This window comes from Clarias gariepinus, chromosome 13 (assembly GCF_024256425.1).
Source record: "Clarias gariepinus isolate MV-2021 ecotype Netherlands chromosome 13, CGAR_prim_01v2, whole genome shotgun sequence".
Classification (NCBI taxonomy): Eukaryota; Metazoa; Chordata; class Actinopteri; order Siluriformes; family Clariidae; genus Clarias; species Clarias gariepinus.
The window spans coordinates 24,504,792-24,526,978 of NC_071112.1; the positions used below are offsets into that span (position 1 = coordinate 24,504,792).

The following is a 22,187-nucleotide window of genomic DNA, read 5'->3' on the forward strand; positions in this document are numbered from 1 at the left end:
CAATTATCAAATGTAACTTAAAGTAACAAAATATCTCTTTTATGTATCTGTTTTTAGCTATAGAAACAAAATGAATTATAATATACCCACAAAACCACTTTTGTAAGTTTAAATTAAAGGTCAGTTGACCTGTCATGTCATGTGTTCTGTGCCACGTGTACCCAGACCAGGGTCCCATGAACCCTCATTTAGGGTAAACTTGTGCCCTTGCAAGCCTTTTTTTCAAAGAACCAAGGAGGTTGGCCCACAGTGAAAAAACAATGCATATTCCTGGTTAACCAAAGAACACCATACAATTTGGGACACTTGAGAAGTATTGCAATGTGAAACCAGTCAAACAGATTATCGAGAGATTATACAGTAGTAGGTACAGTATCTGTGTCAATCATTATGAAAGTTTTTGCACCTAATTCTTCAGGTGTCTGGGTGTCTCCTCTTCGTATGCTTGTGAAAAGCTTATTTGATTGCAAATGCATTGTTTAATTACACGTTGCCTTATTGTTAGCCCTTGAGATTAGCTGTTGAACCACTCCGCGTTGTGTAGAACTCAATGTCACATCTGCCCACATGATGTAAATATATCCATGAATAAAGCCAACCTCTGATTTACAAGTCTGAAGAAAGAGCCATGTGTTTAATTAAGATTCTAAACACTGACCAACCCTGACCTTAGAGGCTAATGAATAAAGAACAAGACGTCCAACCGAACATTTTTATTTCCAGTTGTAGTTAGAAAATAATTATAGGGAGAAACATAGGTAAGGTATAGTGTTGTTGGTGAAACTGACAAAAAGGAAATGTCAACACATGACTACAGTACTTTTACACATGGTGAGTAATTTCTACCTTAAGGTTTAATCACCACAACGGGCCTCCAGACCCCTGATCTTTTCCCAGTTCTGCCTACTGCCTGCTGTGGTTTTGGTGAGCATGTGCTAAATGTAGCCTCAGATTCCTAACCCAAGGTTCCCCCAACAAGGTTCAAAGTGTTCCAAATGCATGCGGCCATTCCCTACAGACCTCCATCAACATCAAGTAGTTTCTGCCTCCCTCACAGGGGTTTCTCAATTCTCAAAGTCACTACCATCACAGTTTTTGTAATGTAAGCATTAACTGGAGCTTATCCACCTATCGTGCTGCTGCTGCTGCCTCACTGTCAGATGGGTTACTTGCATGAATGAGAAGTATACATGAGAAAATGTGTGCAAGTGGATACAATGTGTTAGGCTATGTTTACACTGCAGGTCTCGATGCCCAATTCTGATTTGTTGCCTATATCCGATTTATTTTTGACCGTCTGTTTACACCTTCTTTTAACTATGATATCCAAAACACGTGTTTACACTTGCCATACCATCTGAAACATCGAGCATACTTTAAGGGAGGTTCTTGCAGCTACACACTAGCCAAGATAGACGAAGGTGAAGTATGCTTGATGCTCTGTGATATATGCAAAGTTCGCGAAACGTCACCAAACGGTTTTAAAACGGAGGAGGAGAAAAATACAGAATAATTGCAGCCTGTGCATATGCTTTATTTACCAAATACTGATTTCTTAATGTTATTTAGCCTAAATAAGGGTTGTTGGAGGCTTGGTGCTTTTTCTTATCCTTTTCCATGTCACCTGCGATGTCATAATTCCACATGCGCTTCCACCGGAGAATAACATTACGTCATTAAACCGCGAAGAAGTCGCAGTTTTAATGACGTACAGAATACAATGACTCAGGGAATCCGATCAGTCTGTTTACACGACAATCACATTAGCACATATCTAATATATATCTGATTTATTTCCACATATAAAGTAGGCCTGAAACTTATATCAAAATATCGGAATGCATGCATTTTTTTCCTGTTTACACGGACATAGAACATATCCGATATGTGTCACATCTGAGCAAAAAATCGGAATTGGGTCACATTTACCTGACAGTGTAAGTGTAAGGCAGCCTAAGTACGGGCTGCTTTAAAGTGTCAAATATGGAAAGGAATTATTTTACATAGTAAAATATAATTTATTAACTTTTCAATGCTTAATTAATATTAAGTCTTGCCAGGGTCCCTGCTCCCTCACCCTTTCTGTCAAGCTACACATGACACTCCTGAGTGTACACTGATCCCGACCCTATCTCTCTTACAGACCTCTCTGCATGTGGTGACTGATGATGGTTCCACTTGATGACCATGAAGATGACTTTGGACAGGGCTGATGTAGGCAGGTTTTCTGTGATGGATTATTACTGCAGTCGCTTAACAATTTTGGACTGAAATTTAAATTGAAATTTCAACAACGAAAGTGGACTTTATATTAACTTAAGCAACTTTCTCCTTATATTGAACTTTCAGTCTAATAGTTTACATACATATCAGAGACTCGTTTATGCTCATTGTCATCTCAGGGAGGTTTTCCTTGCCCTGTCGTCCTCGGCTTGCTTACGGTATCAAGGACAACTTACTTTTCCTTTTGAATTTTTGAATTTATTCCCTATTTTTTTTCTTTTTTATTCTGTAATGCTGCTTTACAACAATGACCTTTGTTACAAGCGTTATACAGTACTGTACAAATAAAATGTATTTAAACTTAAATTAATACACTGAACTGCAATTAATCTAATAAATAAAACAAAATGAATTTAAAAGGCTAAGACAATTCTTTGGAACAAGGAAAGTATCAAAGAAACAGCAAACATAAATGACAGTTACACTGATGCATGAGACATCACATCACTACATAAACAATGAAGGGTAACATTTCCAAAACTAAATGCAAATATACTTTATATATATATATATATATAAGTATAGTAAGACAGATTTATTTGGATTGTTGTCCCCTATTTGTAACATACTGTATTATATATAGTATTTAAAATTGTCATAATAATGGAATAAGTATAAGCAATAATATGCTCCAGGAAGCTACTAATAAGAAGCTTTATCATCTTGATGCGACTCTAAAAAGACTGGTATTCACTAGTGGGATAGATGAGCCCATCATTGTTTCATTATTGTTATTATCAAGCAATGGTTAATGAGCTTTTTATGGGGCAGCCAATTATGAAAGAAGACCTGAGGGATAACAGGTGGTGAAAGAATGCTGAGCTCAGGATACCGCGGGACAATAAAACTAAGCTAAACATCAGTGGGGAAGGAAATGAGTTTGGATGCATGAACATTAAATGGTATACTGTATCTCAACTAATTCAGCAAGGTTAGAAGAACAAAATCCGAACCAGAAAAGCGGGTTAAGCAACCATGTTAACATCATGACGATTCACCTAAAACTAACAAAAACAATCTATACAATCTAGACCTAATAATTATGCTTAACTACCAGCAAAGACATAAAAATCTAGTATATATATGACTCTTCTCAATTTCCTAATTCCTCGTCCTTGGGTTTCATTTAGTCCATAGTTGAGGATCAATTATTGATTGAACTCATTAGTTAATAACCAAGGTTAAATTGTGTGTTAATCTAAGTAAGTCAATCACTAATCTTTATCAAATCCCAGCCCTCAATGACACGAACAGAGCGCCCAATTGATTATTGTGTTACAGACATACATGTAACAGTAACATTCATTACTTGAAGTCTCTGTCTTTCCTAATCCCAGGCAATTTGAGGAATATTGTGGTCCAAGAATCTGCTGACCCATGAGTCGATTCAATCAATCAGACTGGATATCAAATGGCAGAGGAGCAATTTACTCAAGCTTACAAGCACATTATTACTCCAAAGAAAACCATCATTCTTGGTCAACACAGTGCCAGACACAGGTCTTGTGCTTCCTTCCCTAAAATCGGTAGTGATGTATTGCACCACCAGTGAAAAAAGTCAGATACCAACACTGAGGATCAGGTGAGATTAATGTAGTGTACTGTAAACAATTACTTCTAACAGAAAACATACAATGACCTTAAATTTGGATATACATCATAATCAATTATGGCAATCAAAGCAAAGCAGACTGCGAACCCTATTACATGAAACATAGTATCCTTCTACAATACTAGTAAACTGCTGAACTTCTTAAAACTCAGCATGAGCTTTTTATTGCTGGCAGCACAAAGCAACCATGACTGCAACAAATACTTGTTGGATAAGAAACAACCTCTAGACACCCCTTAGGCCGGGTAAAAATAATCGAATCAGCTACTATCAGTGGTTACTGACAAAGTGGGATTCCAGTGCCCAACTGTGCAGAAGCACGTTTCCAAAATGAGAAAAAAAGATCCAACTATCCACTGTAGTCTTTCTCAATTTAAGATATGTAGTGTAGCTAACTAAGGTTCTTTAATGTAAAATTAAGCCTGACAGCCTGAATATGCAGGTGTGAGTTAAGTGGTGTGGGTTGGAGAGCCGCACCACAGGATGCAGTATTATTTATAGGAGCCCTTAAGCAGGGTTTTTGTGACACATGCATGTTTAGAGATAGGGTGGGATTATTAATTTGGAACTAAAGAGAAACTAAAGAGAAACTGAAGAAAACTAACATCATAAAAAAAACAGATCTCTACTTCTTCTTCTTCTTTGTCTTTCGGCTGTTCCCTTTCAGGGGTCGCCACAGCGAATCATCTGCCTCCATCTAACCCTATCCTCTGCATCCTCTTCTCTCACACCAACTAACTTCATGTCCTCTCTCTACCTCTACAATAACCTCGAAACCGAATGGGAAATAAACTTTCTCACCCTCTTTGGAGTCAACACGTACTACTCAGGGTTTATGTGTGATTTTACATGTGCTTTGCACTTTTATCTTTAACTAAGAGGGCACACTGAACTGATGGCGTGTCACTCTCTCTTTCTCTTAACAATGAGAAAAATTGTTTCCTCTTTCTCTTCTTAGGGTGACTGAGCCATTGCCATTTGTCTTGAAGTTGAAGCACACTTTTTCATTGGTCTTGTTCTTCGCCCACAGTGCGCAGGTATCAGGGTCCTTAAATAGACCAGGTGCAGCGCGTCCGCGTTGATTGCATCTGCAGTGGCGTCGCCTAGCAACCACGCGTCTAGATGGCCGCTGTTCTGCCTCTTCAGAACGCAGCGGGGTAGCAGCCTGTAGATCTGCCTGTTCTGAACGACGCAGAGTGTTTTCTCATGGCTCTGCCCCTTGTGAGACTCGCATCGTTACAGGTGTGAGCTTTTTGTGGCTATTTTTTGTAAGGGGAAAAAAGTATGTTTTTTTATGTCGCATTTTTTTAATTATGTTATGTCCCTCATTATTTAATAGTTAAGAAGTGACTTATGTTATCAGTATCAACATCAATGTAATTAAGTTCCCGAAATCATGTATTTATATTTATGCTGTAAATTATTTTTTAGATATATATCTACTGTATAGTTTCAAGTAAATTACAGAACAAGGAGAAAAAAAAATCAAGATTTATCATTTTATAATCAAATTACTGCTTCCGCCATCGCACTTCCAAGATTAAGTATTATTATTCATTTTGCTGTATCTGACATTGCTCAAATAGAAATTTTAGTTATTCATCTGCCATATTTTACTGCATAGATTTCCAGTCTCAGTTTATGATTTTTAGAAAGAATTTGAAACTTGTAAATGTTTTAGTTATTTTGAAAGTTTATTATTAATGTATGTATTATTGATAATTATTATTATTATTATAATTGTGTGAACAAACTGTTCATGTACAGTACATACACATATAGACTGTAGAATTATACCTGGCAACATACTGCTTCCTAATAAATTCTACATACAACCTACACAAAAATGCATATTTCTTATGTTTTTTTTTTTTTTTACCTTCATTTCTTGCTCTGGAATATACAATAAATGCAGCCACAGTTGGAAAAAATACATTTACTGTACATGAACATTGAGGTTATTTTCCTTGATGCAGCAGAGAGAGAAGTGCTAGTTTTCTGTCATAAAACTCTTGAAAAACAAAATACCTTCTTGTCACTAATTTAAGCTTTGTATTGCCTTTGCTAAGTTTAAAAATTTGAAACAATTCTTACAAGGGGTGGCGTGCTCCTTCTCTGTGGGCTTCTTTTCTGCTATCTGTGGCTGCCCTTTGATCTTGTTAACTAGAGCCACTAGACGGCCTTTAATGGATGTATCGTGGTCCTCTTCCTCCTCCTCCATTGGGATCCCTGAAAACAGACAGAGTATAATTACCAGTGATACTCTTGAAGCATTTTTTTTTGCTGTTGTTTGTGACCAAAACCTTTTTTTTTTTTTTACATTTCTTTTTAAAACTACTTTCACTCCTGCTAATTACACTAACTGTTGCTAAAACCAAAGATAAACAAAAGTAGCATGCAGGCAATTAAATGAAATTTGGATCACTGTTATTAATCTATCAATCTTCTTCTTTGTCTTTCAGCTGTTCCCTTTCAGGGGTCGCCACAGGGAATCATTTGCCTCCATCTAACCCTATCCTCTGCATCCTCTTCTCTCACACCAACTAACTTCATGTCCTCTCTCACTGCATCCATACTGTAAATCTCCTCTTTGGAGTCTTCCTCTAGACCTCCTGCCTGGCAGTTTCAACCTCAGCATCCTTCTACTGATATATTTACAATCGCTCCTCTGAACATGTCCAAACCACCTCAATCTGGCCTCTCTGACTTTATCTCCAAAACATCTAACGTGGGTTGTCCCTTTGATAAACTCATACTTGATCCTATCCATCCTTGTCACTCCCAAAGAGAACCACAACATCTTCAGCTCTGCTACCTCTAGCTCTGCCTCCTGTCTTTTCTTTAGCGCCACTGTCTTTAAGCCGTAGAGCATCGCTGGTCTCACCGCTGTCCTGTACACCTTTCCTTTCATTCTCGCTGATACTCTTTTATCGCACAACACACCTGACACTTTTCTCCACCCATTCCAACCTGCCTGTACCCGCCTCTTCACCACCTTTCCACACTCTCCGTTGCTCTGGACTGTTGACCCTAAGTACTTAAAATCCTGCACCTTCTTTACCTCTGCTCCTTGTAGCCTCACCATTCCTCTTGGGTCCCTCTCATTTACACACATGTATTCTGTCTTGCTGCGGCTAACCTTCATTCCTCTGCTTTCCAGAGCATACCTCCACCTCTCCATGTTTTCCTCGACCTGTTCCCTGCTCTCGCTACAAATCACAATGTCATTTGCAAACATCATAGTCCATGGAGACTCCTGTCTTACCTCATCTGTCATCCTGTCAATCACCAGAGCAAACAAAAAGGGGCTTAGAGCCGATCCTTGATGCAGACCCACCTCCACCTTAAACTCTTCTGTCACACCTACAGCACATCTCACCACTGTCTTACAGCTCTCATACATGTCCTGCACCACTCTAACATACTTCTCTGCCACTCCAGACCTTCTTATACAATACCACAGCTCCTCTTTTGGCACCCCGTCATACGCTTTCTTTAAATCTAAAAAGACACAATGCAACTCCCTGTTACCTTCTCTGTACTTCTCCGCCAGCATCCTCAAAGCAAATACTGCATCTGATGTACCCTTTCTAGGCATAAAACCATATTGCTGCTCACGAATGCTCACCTCTGCCCTTAACCTAGCTTCCACTACTCTTTCCCACAGCTTCATTGTCTGGCTCATTAACTGTATGCCTCTATAATTGCCACAGCTTTGCACATCTCCTTTGTTCCTAAAAATTGGCACCAATACACTTCTCCTCCATTCCTCTGGAATCCTCTCACTCTCCAAGATCTTGTTAAACAAACTTGTCAAAAACTCTACTGCCACCTCTCCTAAGCACTTCCATACCTCCACAGGTATGTCATCAGGACCAACAGCCTTTCCACTCTTCATCCTTTCTTTTCAACGCCCTCCTCACCTCACTTCTACCAATATTTGCTACTTCCTGTCCCACAACAGTCACCTCTTCTACTCTTTGTTCTCTTTTGTTTTCCTCATTCATCAACTCCTTAAAGTACTCCTTCCATCTTCCCATCACCCTCCTGGCGTCTGTCAGTACATTTCCATCTCTATCTTTAATCACTCTAACCTGCTGCACATCCTTCCCATCTCTATCTCTCTGCCTTGCCAACCCGTACAGATCCACCTCTCCCTCCTTACTGTCTAGCCTAGCATACAAGTCCTCATATGCTCTTTGTTTGGCCTTTGCCACCTCTACCTTCACCTTACGCTGCATCTCCCTGTACTCCTGTCTACTCTCTTCAGTCCTCTCAGTGTCCCACTTCTTCTTAGCTAGCCTCTTTCCCTGTATACACTCCTGGACTTCCTCATTCCACCTCCAAGTCTTGTCCACTTTCCCCTTACCTGATGACACAACAAGTACCCTCCTACCTGTCTCCCTGATCACATTGGCTGTAGTTGTCCAGTCAACTGAAAGCACCTCCTGACCACCCATAGCCTGTCTCAACTCCTCCCTTAAGACTACACAACATTCTTCCATTTTTAGCTCCCACCACTTGTTATTAGTCTATCAATAAGCAGAGTTAATCCCTTCACAAATTGTTCAGTATACATCTCCATATCCAAATAAAATGTTATCAATTATATTCAACAATTCATAAATTAGACCACTTTTAACCAGGGTTCATGATACTAATCAAAAACTGTTTATAACAATTGTAAAAGGTTGGATAATTAGAACAGGTTGAATGAGCACAGAATTAATTAAATTTATTTTTATATAAAATATAAAGGGGCTATGTATTTTATGTATTATTAGACTGGGACACAACTTTTTTGCACAATTTAAAAATATTCATGAAGTTAGATGGGTCGTAGGATGGGAATCAAAGTACAGTTTTAAGTACGATATGGGACAGGAACTAATTGATACCATTAACGTGGACACAGCATTTAAATTGACGTACGCTGACTTATTTCTAGTGAAGTCATTCATAAACAATAGCTTTGAATTGTAAAAAGCTAGTACAGGAATTATATAAATGAATAATGCATGTGATTCAGGTTGTGTTAAATAGATTTTAAATATTTGAACAGGAATAGTTCCTGAATTTCAGTAAAGACCAAAAGCCTAAACAACTTTATTATGGTCATAAACTCTTATTCTTGCTGACAGCCTTAGATGCATTTTTTTTATTAGAATGGATTTATTTAAAACTCATTACTAACACAAGTGCTGCAATTAAATGTTGAAAAAAATAATTATAATAACACTTCGTTCCATGCATAAGCATACCTTTGGATTATTATCATGTGTACCATAAACAATGTCCATGCTGGCAAGACTAAAAAAATACCAATATTTTATTTATACTAAGAGGTTGCTCCTACCGCAGTGTAAACGAAGTTCACCGTGAAAGTCATAAAGTTCCTCCTGAATGTCCTCCGGACATGGACAGTCCTCTCCCATACTGAAATTTAACAGCATGTTGATCTGAAAGAAGAAAAAAAAAATGCATAGCCCAGAGACCAGTGGTAGTTATTGTGTGTATAGTCCCTGGTAAAACTACCAGGAAAAAAAACAGGCTATTACCCACCCCAATTAAGAGTAAGACTAAACCATTTCATCAATGTTCTATGGTTTTTTTTGGTAGCAATCTATTGTGTAACTAATTTTAATAATTGCATTGCTGGACAAAATTAGAGATGTGCTTTTTCCCTTCTATCCACCACAGTTGGCCTTCCATTGGGGAAACGTGAGGTGATGTCCATGTAAGCCTCCCACTATTATACATTAGTATTAGAGAGGAGGGTCAGAAAAGTGGTCAAAACTCTGATTCCAGAGAAGCAAGGCCCCAGGGCACACCCAGGAAGAGAGAGATTATATCTCTTATCTGGCCTCATTATTCCCATGCATGAGTTAGAAAAGGTGGCTAGGGAGAAGGCAGCCCGTGGATCTCTGCTTATTCTGCTGCCCCATGACCTTGACAGGTGCTACAAAATGGTTGCATATAGGGGTATACCCAATGCTTTTGGCCTTTTGTGCAGTTTTTCTATTTTTAACCTTCAAAATATTGTAGCTTGCTTTTTGGCACAGACAGCTTTCTGGTCTTCATACTTTTTTTTTCCTTTTTTATTTTCCCCGGTTTTCTCCCCAATTTTAGTCTTGTCCAATTCCTCCCCGTCACTAAGGGGGCTACTTACTACCATTCAGCCAGGAGGGCCAAGGGCTGGCTGGGGACAAGCCAACTGCTCGCTCAAGCACCGTTGGGGCGGCTATCCGCTCCCTCCGCGTGCACGAGCTCACAAATGTAAGCACTAAGTGGGTGCACATCCCTCCCCGCTGAGAGAACTCGGCCAATTTAGCTCTCTCGAGACCTCCGGCTGTGAGAGGTTACAGCATCACCTGAGAACCGAACCAGCGATCTCCGGATGATAGGGCGAGCAGTTTACCACTGCGCCACTCGGAGGCTGGGTCCTTATACTTTTTAAGAAGAAATAAAGTATTCAGAGGCAAAATCTTGGGCTCACAGCATGAACAATCAATCTAACAAAGCACACCTGTGCACCTGTTACTGTCCTTAAATAACAAATTAAAACAAAATAAAATTGCTTGTCAGACAGCCACCCTGGATCCTGGTCCTGGTGTTACATTGTGAGAAGTAAGGTTTCGATCAGCCAATTCTACGTATACAAGATGTGCTATACATACTAGTGTTCAGTAAGTGCAAACAGTCATGTGATGTGATTCTGTGAAGTACAGTGTCTGATGAAAATTGTAGTCATGCTTTATGTTCAGCATATTTCTGACACCTACCTGTTCCTGTGGTGGAGAGCGGAACTCTTTAGTCTTTTTGGCAGTAACAGCAGCAGACATGTTAAGAGCAAGCATTAACTCATTATAACGAAACTTCTGGTTGTACTGCAGCTTTGACACAAAGCTATCAGAAAATGACACAATGGCCTCAATACGGTGCCGCAGCTCACAGTCACAGAAGTACTGAAGAAGTTTGCACATCTGAAAAGAGGTATAGAAACTGGATAAATGTTCTTTATAGATGAAAAGGTAGAATACATCTATAATACTTTGCAAAATCATAGACACAAATGCGAACAAAAAAGTTTCTAAATTAAATAAAATACTATAAAAGACAGTAAAAAGTAACTTATGAAAGATAGTCAATGACTGGTGTGATAACCCTTTGCTTGAAATACAGTCTCGGTACAAGTTGTGCAGCTTCATAAGAAAATGAGTTGCTTGGTTTTACTGAACATCCTGCAGAACCAGAGTCTGGTACAATTCACTAAGGGCTGGTACAAGTTGCACAGTCCAAAAATATGCTGAATTCCTGGTTTAATGTTGATGTGGACAGCTTTGAGCTGTCACTTCTAGAGTGCTTGTGAAAACCTCTCATACACTGTGGAACAGAACACAGCCTCAGGCAACAGCCAGATAAGCCAGCTAATTTATTTTTAATTCATTTAAGTCACAGATCCAACTGGGCTTGTGAGAGGGGAAAACTGACGTCAATCCGTGACTTAATTGACCTGCTCAAGTAATTAGCTGACTCATCATGCACTTATGTTGTTGATTCTGTGTTCCTGAAGAAAAGCTAAAAATTGTCATGTCTCGATTATTCTTTGGAGTAACTTTACTTTTGTAAGAACTACAGTATACTATATGAACAAAAGATTTTAGAGAGCACATTCATTCTGTAGAGCATTTCTGAGGTCAGGTTCTGGTGTTGGACGATAAGGCCTGGCTCACAGTCTCTGTTTCAGTTCATCCCAAAGGTGCTTATTGGGGTTGAGGTCAGGGCTCTGAATGTGGTCCATTTACTGTAAGTTCTTTCATGCTAAACTCATCAAACCATGTCTTAATAGTACTTGCTTTATGCACTGGAGCACAAGCATGTTAGTATAGAAAAGGGCCTTCCTCTACAAAGTATAGCATTGTCCACAATGTCTTGGAAGCATTAACATTGCCCTTCACTGGGGGAATAAGGGGCCTGATTGAAACACCTGAATTTAACGGAAATTTTTATCTGCTTATATCTAATAGTCGTTAAAAACTGAGCTTTTGGAAAACTCCGTCCAAAGTGAAGATTTCTCAAAACTCAGTGGTGTTTGTGGACAGGGGAAACTGAGATTTTGGCTTGTTGTAACGTCACCTTGTGCCGATGATGTAATTGTCTGTGTGCCAGTCTACTTGATTTTACGTCAGCTTTGTTTATGAGGATATTCGTACAGTAAACCAGTGACTGTGTTAACACTGCATACTGGACTTTTTACATGCGTGTACATACACACACAGTTACTTACACATTATGTGAATGAACAGAGGTGCCTGAGTGTACTACTAAGCTCACTGCTGCTAAATACTGTACAAAACTCTAACGACACAGACCCCGCAGACTACCACGGCGGACTTCTACAAAGCGCAACAGGTAATGAGTTTTGTCTAGGCTTCTAATTGGCTCCCTGTTGATTAAGGAGGCTCCTAACAGCACTTAACAGGGCGTTGTGTGTTTTTTATCTGGACAAAGATATTTTTAAATCCTAGGTCGTGTGGACAGAATTATTTTTAAAAACGAAGAAGAAAAAACATTGTGTGGACATGGCCCAAGACATTGGTATCCAGTGTTACTGATAGCAGGTGAGAAACCATAGCAATTCTTGACAATTAAATAATAAAATTGACAAGTCTTGACAATCAAAAAAAGAATTGTAATGTAATATAATTGTAAAGTAAGTACTTTGTAAATAAAGTTTGAATGTAAACAAGTTGAATGAATTATATTTGTAATGGTTTTGGCATGGGTTTGTCAAAATGATCTGTCAAAAATTTTAATTCAGGACAGGTTGGCCACTCTCGTGAAAAAATATAGAAAGGCAGATAAGAAATTAAAAGTTCTGTTATACCTGCAGTTTGACCGACTCTGGCAGTTTCTTCTCCAATAATCCCTTTATTGGCTGCTTGGTATCTTTGGCTTCTTCCTCTCCGGCCTCCACTGCCTTCTTTTCTGTTCCTGTCATCCCCTCTTTCTCTGTAGCTTCCCCCATTTCATCTTCTTTCTGCTCCCCAAAAACATGCGGTTCAATGAGGAGCAAAATCTTATGGACATCCTGGCTTGTTAGCACACCCATGGTTAGCAATGTGCTAATCAGTCTGAGAATTGGCACAAACTGATATTCTACACTGCCCCCTACAGGATCTCGAATGTGGTCTCCCCCTCCCTGAACTGCCTCTGTTAGCATGCTTATTGCCTTCTCCCTCAGGACGTCCAAAGGAATTTCCGGGCTGTAGAGGTACTGGTCACGTTTCGGAGTAATAAAGCATGGTGGACCAAAGCTAAGGCTAGGTTTTAGAGATGTACTGAGTCCTACACCAGGTGGCTGGTGCTGCTTGGAGGTATCTGGAAAGAGTCGGATGCTGCGGGTCTCTGCTGTGATTGGGATGATGAATTCATTGTTCATCATAAGCTGTGCAGCTTTGGCTGTTTCAAGATGTATACTGATGAGGACATCATAGAAGCCTTGGCGCAGTAAGCCAGACAAATATTGGTTGTCAATAATGTAAAGGAGCTGTGATTGGTCAAGGTGGCTGCAAAGAGCGTGGGCTACACGGGTGTTACCAAGGGCACAGAGAGCACGGTAAAGTTTAAGGGTGTGATAATGGAATGTCTGCAGGTCTTCCTGCTCAGAGAGCTCCATGATATCCACACACCTGTGAAAGAAAAATGGAACGTTATCCATATTCATCATACTTAAGTTGCTTTTAAACAGTAAAAAATTTGTGGCAGCAATTGAAGTTCCGAAAATAATGTGGGCTTCATAGACAATTGGAAGACCTTTGAGTGCAAAGCTGGCCTGTTAGGGTGGGATGGTATCCATCCCACTCGGGAAGGTGCTGCTCTCATTCCTTCTAGTATAGCTCATAGTCTCGGAGGACCAACCGTCTGCTAGCTGTATAGAGTCGTCACTCAGGGTTCACTATATTGAGACTGTGTCTGTTCCCCAAGCTAAGCAAAAATGTAGAAAGACTCTAGAAAGTCTGTTTTAGTAATTTAATTAATATAGAGACAAATAAATAAAAACACACTAAATACACAGCCAGCACCTCTGATCTAAAGCTGGGATTGTTAACTATTAGATATCTTGCATTTAAAGCAGTTATTGTTAATGAAACTATTACAGACCAGGAGTTTAATATATTATGTTCAACAGAAATCTGGATTAAAGAGAACGAGTACTGTAGGTAGCTCTAAATGAAGCTTGTCCTCCTGGATACAGATACATACACCGGCCTCAACTAACTGGTAGAGGAGAAGGCGTTGCATTTATTTACAATGATAATCTGTCTATCATAGTGTATACAAAAACACGGACTCAAATTTAATGCATTTGAAGTTCTCTATAGTACTGTAACATAAAAAGTGTAGCTACAAATATGAAGTCAGCTCAGTCGATCCCACTAATTATCATTTACAGACCTCCAGGACTGTACTCTGAATTTCCCTATGAATTTGCTCTTAAACCTTGTTGTCTCTGTAGACAAAGTGTTAATTGTTTAATATTTATTTTGAGAATGCAGAAGACCCTCTGAGAACAGCATTTATGTCCATACTGGACTCAGTAGGACTAAATGAGTAGGACCCACTAATGTGTAGTAGGTCCCACTCACAAAGCAGGTCACACGTTAGATTTAATATTACCCTTCGGATTGAGTATAAGAAATATAATCATAATTCCACAATCTGAAGCTATCTCAGATCATAGTCTTGTCTCAATTTAAAATGTGTCATAGTAATAATGCAGTCAATGCTGCAGTCGCTCAAAAGTTCAGGACTGGAATTTTCACATCAACCTGAGCATCCAATAACTACCTGGACTCCATATTAACATCAATTTACATTAACTGTTATACTGAACCGCCTGCCATCTACTGTAACACACAGTATGAATGCAGATCAGTTCCTGCTCCCTGTTTCACCCAAATGAGTATGGGTTCTCTGTTGAGTCTGGTTCCTCTCAAGGTTACTTCCTATTGCCATCTCAGGGAGTTTTTCCTTGCCACTTTCGCCCTCGGCTTGCTCATCCGGGACTATCTGACCATTTAAATTCATACACATTCACATTCCATACAAACTTAAATAATTCTTTTGATTGTGTAAAGCTGCTTTGTGACAATGACAATTGTTAAAAGTGCTATACAAATAAAATTAAATTAAAAATGTACGCACATCATCGCACTACTACATTTAATGCACATTCACATCAAATACACAGAGCTTTATCACATAAAAAATTTATCCTAGATTTTTATTTAATACCATAGCCAAATTAACTAGAAACAAGACCACTGCAGAAATCTTCACAACAACAACAGTAGTGAGGACTTCACATCACAGCAACTATGTTAATATCTACATAGGAATGGCATAAACTAACTGTATCAGTCAGGATTTAGGCCTCATCACAGCACAGAGACAGCACTCGTTAAAGTAGTAAATAACCTCCTATTGGCCTCTGATCAGAGTTGTGTAACTATCCTTGTATTACTTAACCTCAGTGCAGCTTTTGACACTATTGATCATAGTATTCTTTTTTACAGATTAGAAAATGTAGTAGGAATTAGAGGAACAGCCCTCGCGTGGCTTAGATCTTAGATCTTATTTGACTGATCGTTATCAGTTTGTAGATTTAAATGGTGACTATTCTGCATGTTCTAAAGTGGAGTTTGGTGTTCCACAGGGTTCAGTTTTAGGCCCACTGCTTTTTTCTCTTTACATGCTTCCTCTGGGCAACATAATTCATAAGCATGGTATTAGTTTTCATTGTTATGCTGATGACACGCAGTTTTACGTCTCAGCAAAACCAGATGAGAAAAACCAGCTTACCGAAGTTTAGCAATGTGTGCAGGACATAAAAAATTGGATGTTAATTAACTTCCTTCTGCTTAATCCTGATAAGACAAAAGTTCTAGTCATAGGACCACAAGCAGCTAAAAGCAAGCTTTCTGATCACACTGTAACTTTAAATGGCCTTTCAAGTGTAACAGTGAAAGTACTTACCTCATATTATATATTGCCAAGGTAAGAAATATATTGTCACTAAATAAGGCAAAAAAAACTAGTTCATTCTTTTATCACCTCTAGGTTGGACTACTGTAACACCTTATTGCCTGCTTGTTCAACTAGGTGCATAAACAAGCTTCAGCTAGTCCAGAATGCAGCAGCGAGAGTCCTCACTAGAACCATAAGATACGAGCACATAACCCCTATCTTATCCACACTGCAGTGGCTGCCAGTGAAATTTCGCTTTAATATAAAAATACTACTATTTACGTATAAAGCATTAAATGGTCTTGCGCTGCAGTATCTGAGTGAACTGCTTGTGTCTTACCATTTAATGCCATGCCTACTTCGATTAAAGGATGCAGGCTGCAGAGGTTTTTCTCACAAAGCCCCAAAGGTATGGAATGTCTTCCAATCAATGTTCAGGACTCAGACACAGTCTTTGTGTTTAAGTCTAGGCTAAAAACCTATTTATTTAGCCAAGCATTTTTGTAAATAGATTAGCCTTGGGTAAAGGAGCAGATCTAGGGGACTTATGGCCATAGAGTATTACGATGAACTGGTATGTTTAGATGCTGTTTTCCCCACTCTTATTGACCACTCAGGTTTGTTGACAGCGAAATGATTGGTCCCTTTAAATCTCAGGGAGCCCTCATGTCTGTGTTTCCTTCTGGTTCTCCCTTCAAGTTATGCTGTCATAGTTAGACATGCCGAAGAAACATGTCGCTTCTGAGCTGCCAGTGATCCAGACTTCCTCTGCCCCCTGGAGCTGTCTGACTCGTTCTGGTCTCCTGTTTCTGGTTGGAGATCTCGTCGCATGGATGCCCTGTGTGGTCTGCCTGGAATATGTGTGGTGACTGGGGACAGTTCCATTTTCCCACGAAGACAGTCCTGTCCTTGGCTGATGCAGACAGCTGTTCTCTCAGGACTTGTGACTTCAGTCACTCAATAGTTCAGGATTGGAGTTTCCTACAGTCTACCTGAGCCTCCAATAACAAACTGGGCTCAACTTTACCTTAAACACTTCTCCTGTTATACTGAACTTCCAGTCTCGCACAGTATGATGCAGATCTGTGCAATCCCTGCTATCTGTTTCAGCCCAATGGGAATGGGTTTCCTGTCTCAAGGGTTTTTTCCTATTACCATCTCAGGGAGTTTTTTCTTGCCACTGTCACCATCAATCAACCTTGGCTTGCTCATCAGGGACAGTCTTATCATTTTAATTCATACATGTTTTATACAAATTTAAATAATTCTTTTGATTGTGTAAAGCTGCTTTGAGACAATGTCAATTGTTAAATGCGCTATATAGATAAAAACTTAATTGAATTAAATTTAAGTCTCATTGTTTAACCTTGTTCCATACTACCTTTCACTTACTCATAACATGTTTTAGCTATATTAGCATTAATCCTAACCCTAGCACATTTTATTAAGTCCAATCTTTTGTTAGGTCAAGAAACACTTCTAAAAAAAACAGTGCATCCTTCCTAAATCATTGTACTGCTGCTCTACTTACTTAGACTGTCCTGTACTGTAAGACCTGTATACTCTAATTAATTATAATCGCACATAATCTGGTGTCTCCCAGAATGAAGCTCCATGTAAGTCTGGTTCCTCTCAGGGTGTCATCCTTGCCACTGTTGCTTTTGTCTTGCTCATTCAGTATCTAAAGCACAAGAGTCCAACAAGAAATCTCATAGGGAGAGATTTTGGCAAGAAATTTGCCATACCTCTGGAGTTTTCTTAAAACTTCTGGGCTCTTGTTGGGCTGCTTCAACCACGCCAAGCCTTTCTTCATCTTGCCAAACTTGGCAAAAAGCTATGAAAAAAGTTGGTCATGCCATACAGTATATGATATATAAATAATGTCATATACAGGATTACTATAGACTTGTTTTAGAGGGAAAAAAAGTATAAATTTCCCTGGTAGCACTTTTCTGGTACTCGTAAACTCACTCCTGAGGCAATCCTGGATAGTCCCCAAAGTCACAGAGCTATTCCGGTTCTCCCCAGTCTTAAGAATGCAGAACAGCGATAATGAAATTAAAGAGTGGCTAAGGAGGTTGAGAAGAAATCCTGGACGTTCAGTGAGAATGTGTTTCTACTTGGCGGGAGTTTTGTTAAATTGAGAGAATTGAGGAGAACACTGGTGAGTATTCGACATAATCCACGAGACAGTTGGTGAGATTGAGGAACCCACTCCAGAGAATCCTGCCTTTTGAGTCAATGGTATGTCTGGAAAATTATATGGCAAGATCACTCTCCTTGACTACTATAAGACTCTTGTTACTTTCTATTATATAACTTTATAATGTTATAATTTTCTTTAAATGCAGTACATCAGGTGTCACCCAGAAAACAATAGGAATCCCTGAAGTTTTCTGTTGGAATATCAATTTATTTATTTTTCTTCTTAGTGAGATTTGCCACTGTCTCTTCTGCCTTGCTAATTAGGAAAGTAGAACCAGATTTCTATAAATGTGCTTTATTACCATGTGTACTTTATGACCTGCTTTATGATGCGTTCCCCCGATATTTCCAAGTAGATGACTCAATGCCATTGATGGAATGCTTCTTCTCCTATTAGAAATGAATGAATTGCTTGACCAGAACTAACTGTACTAATTTATATAACTCATAATGTCACTATTATTTCCTTATCTCAAAGTAACAGGATACCACGTTCTAAAATATAGGAATGTACAGTACAGCATACGGTCTGCATATAGACATACTGTATTGTACAATGGTTGATGATGACTAATATTTACCACAGTTACAAAAAGAATTTCTGAAAGGACAAGAAGAAACAATAAGTTGTGAAAGATCTGCTGAGATCCTGTACTTGGGAACAGATAAATGCAATCACGCCCTGGGTGACTGCATGTGTAAACAAACCGGTTTTCCTCTGGAATGTGTACCGCCAGCATCTGCAGGGGCTCCAGACATTGCAGCTGCCAGCCATGTCTCTCACTCACTCGAGCTGTGTCCACCTTCAGAAAAGTGTTGGGCATCCGACTCCATAAAACCGACTTAATAGTCTGGATATCCAGACGAGGTGGACATTGAGGGATTGGGTTCTTGTGTTCACTCTTAAAAATTGCTGATGAAAGTGGCATAGCATTCTGTGGTGGAGAGGTCAGAAAAACATTTTCTTGGTTTGTTGCTGAAACTTAGATAATCATTCAATGAGAAAGTATGCACATGTGAATAAAATGTTACATGTACAGTATATATTAATTTTTGAAAAATCTAAAAGGACAAATCATAATTTTCCAAATGTATTCAATAATCATTTAATATTCTGACACCAAAATAAAAAAAAAGGTTTTATTACTGTAGTAGCCAACAACAAAAATTTAAGATATATTAATTTACATTACAATTATTAAAATCATTAGTTTAATTTTAATTGCTCATTAATTTTTACTATTTAAGTAATAGTGTAAGTTTAGTATAGTTTATTAAATTAATTACCAGTACCTATTATTAATATTTACTGCTAAAGGTACCTTTTTACTATGACACCATCCAGAATAAAACTCTTACTGAAGATGAATGAATTAATGAATTAATGAATGAAGTGCATTAGCTTTTTAAGATTCAATAGATTCAAGATAAGAACTTTATTAATACCAAAGTGAAAATGCTTTAAAATAATGTAGGTAATTAAATGACTGTGAGATAAAGATATAAAGGTTTTACAGTAGCTCTGCCTAAAAGAAGCAGAAAATGAAATTGTTATGGAAACACACTAACCTTGATCTTTGTCAATTCAAACTGGAAGAGATTTGGACTGGTAGGACGTACAAACACAGCAGGGAAAAGCTTTGTATTTGGCTCCACCTGCACAGCAACACAATGCATCCTGACATCAATACATTTGCCTTCATAAGAAACCACATTTTTCAATCGAAATCATTGTGACATATACAGTGCTGTGAAAAAGTCCTGTTTCCTCGTTTCTGGGGTTTCGCATATTTTTCACGCTTAAATGATTGAGATCATTAAACATTTTTTTATATTTACACAAAGATAATCCGGAATAACCTGAACATACAGTACAAAATGCAGTTTTTAAATGATAATTTAATTTATTAAGGGAAAAAAAGCTGCCCAAAGTCTATGTGGAAAGTTCATCTTAAGAATGAATCCGCAAGACTTTTGAGCAAATATTCTGACTTCACAGTACATTTAGTCATTTGGCAGACGCTCTTATCCAGAGCGACTTACATTTTTGTCTCATTATACATCTGAGCAGTTGAGGGTTAAGGGCCTTGCTCAAGAGCCCAACAGTGGCAACTGTTTGTTTGTGTTTCCTTCTGGCTCCTCCCTTTTTAGTTATGCTGTCATAGTTAGTCCTGCCGGAGTCTCTGCTTGCACTCTGCACTAAATATACATTCACTTTTTACATTGTTCGACTGTGACCATACCTAACTGTTATTTCTCCATCTCTTTGCTCTCTCCTTTTCTGCTCTCTCCTCTCTCTCACTCTCTCCTTTTTCCTCTACCTATCTCTCTGTCGAGCTATACATGTCGCTCCTGAGCTGCCAGTGATCCAGACCCCCTCTGCCCGCTACTCATCCTGAAGTCCTGCTTCTGGTTGGAGATCTCATCACATGGATGCCCCCGTGTGGTCTGCCTGGAATGCGTGTGGTAACTGGGGTTGGTTCCACTTTTCCATGAAGGTGGTCCTGTCCTCGACTGATGCAGACAGCTGTTCTCTGAGGACCTGTGACTTCAGTCGCTCAATAGTTCAGGACTGGAATTTTTCACAGTCTACCTGAGCCTCCAGGAACAAACTGGACTTTAATCTTACACATCTCCTCTTATACTGAACTTTCTGTCTCGCATACTATTATGCACATCAATCCCTGCTATCTGTTTCACCCAGATGAGGATGGGTTTCCTGTTGAGTCTGGTTCCTCTCAAGGTTTCTTCCTATTACCATCTCAGGGAGTTTTTCCTTGTCACTGTCGCCGTCGTCCATGGCTTGCTCAACAGGGACAATCATATCATTTTGATTCATACACATTCACATTTCATACAAACTTAATTCTTTTGATTGTGTAAAGCTGCTTTGTGATGATGTAAATCGTTAAAAGCGCTATACAAATAAAATTGAATTGAATTGAATTGGGGTTTGAACCTGGGATCTTCCGAACCGTAGTCCAATGCCTTAACCACTGAGCTACCCCTGATTCAGTACTATACGTAAAACAGTTGTTAGGTTTTACTGAGCTTGCTAGAGAATATGAGTTCTTCTGGTAACTTTATCACACTTGTCCTTTTTATTTTATGCAAATCCCAGGAGCGTACATTAGGTTTTTTGTTTCCATCTGAAAACTGGTCTGTCTTGTACTATATATTTTTTTCTCTACAGCCATGTATATATTCTCCTGTAATGTTATTTATTTATACATTTTTAAGTTATACTGTATATGGAAATACAATGAAACATAATTATGCAGACATGATAAACATATATAACTAAATTGGTACAGCATACAGTATAATATGGTGTCTATGATTTTTGCACAGTACTGTATACTATATACTGTATATGCTTTAAAAGTGCAATGATAAAAGGTAAAATTATTGTATGCCACAACACCATAAAAGGAAACAGTACCTGATATGATGTTGGAAGCTCTCTGCCATTGACAGTAAAAGTCACCAAGCCAGTAGCCAAATCAATCTGGCAACCAATCTCCAAATCCACATTACTTCTGCTAGATGAGTGGCTGGAGCTAATGACATCACCTCCCCATACCATGTAGCAGTTACTCCTTCTAACACTGTAAAACAGGGCTGGGTTAACATGACGAGCATCTATCCTGTCCAACCACAACAAATCAGATTCATGATGTGAAATGAAAGTATTCCAGGAAAATACTCTACCTTTCATGGACCCGACCTCGCTCATCCCCTAAAGTAACTGTCACGGTTCGGATCTTGCTGAGAGTAAAGTAGTTGCTGTAATAATGGTAGTCAGGTGTGACCCAGCCAACCCACACACATGAGGGATCCTGACCAGCAAACACTCGCACTGAATAGTAATACTGCGGAAAACAGTGAATTTATATTACTCTCTTTTTTGGCACAATAAAGCTGTTTATTAGTTCGTTTATCATTTTAAAATGCTTGCAAAATGATTGTGACTCTATCTCACTAGAATCTGACATACTGTAGCACCTGTATGTACAAAAAAGCTTGGTCCAAGCTCCACGTACAGTACTTATGATCA

General features: G+C 38.9%; 1 protein-coding gene across 1 annotated transcript in view; it reads right to left on the reverse strand.

Annotated features, from left to right (window-relative positions):
* The window catches only part of LOC128535777 (ryanodine receptor 3), a 196,135-nt gene that overhangs the window by 68,204 nt on the left and 105,744 nt on the right, over nucleotides 1–22,187 (reverse strand). Inside the window, 8 exon segments of the mRNA XM_053509826.1 lie at nucleotides 5,990–6,124; nucleotides 9,252–9,354; nucleotides 10,678–10,878; nucleotides 12,783–13,587; nucleotides 18,839–19,065; nucleotides 19,700–19,786; nucleotides 21,573–21,738; nucleotides 21,842–22,002. Coding sequence (XP_053365801.1) covers nucleotides 5,990–6,124; nucleotides 9,252–9,354; nucleotides 10,678–10,878; nucleotides 12,783–13,587; nucleotides 18,839–19,065; nucleotides 19,700–19,786; nucleotides 21,573–21,738; nucleotides 21,842–22,002 — 1,885 coding nt within the window.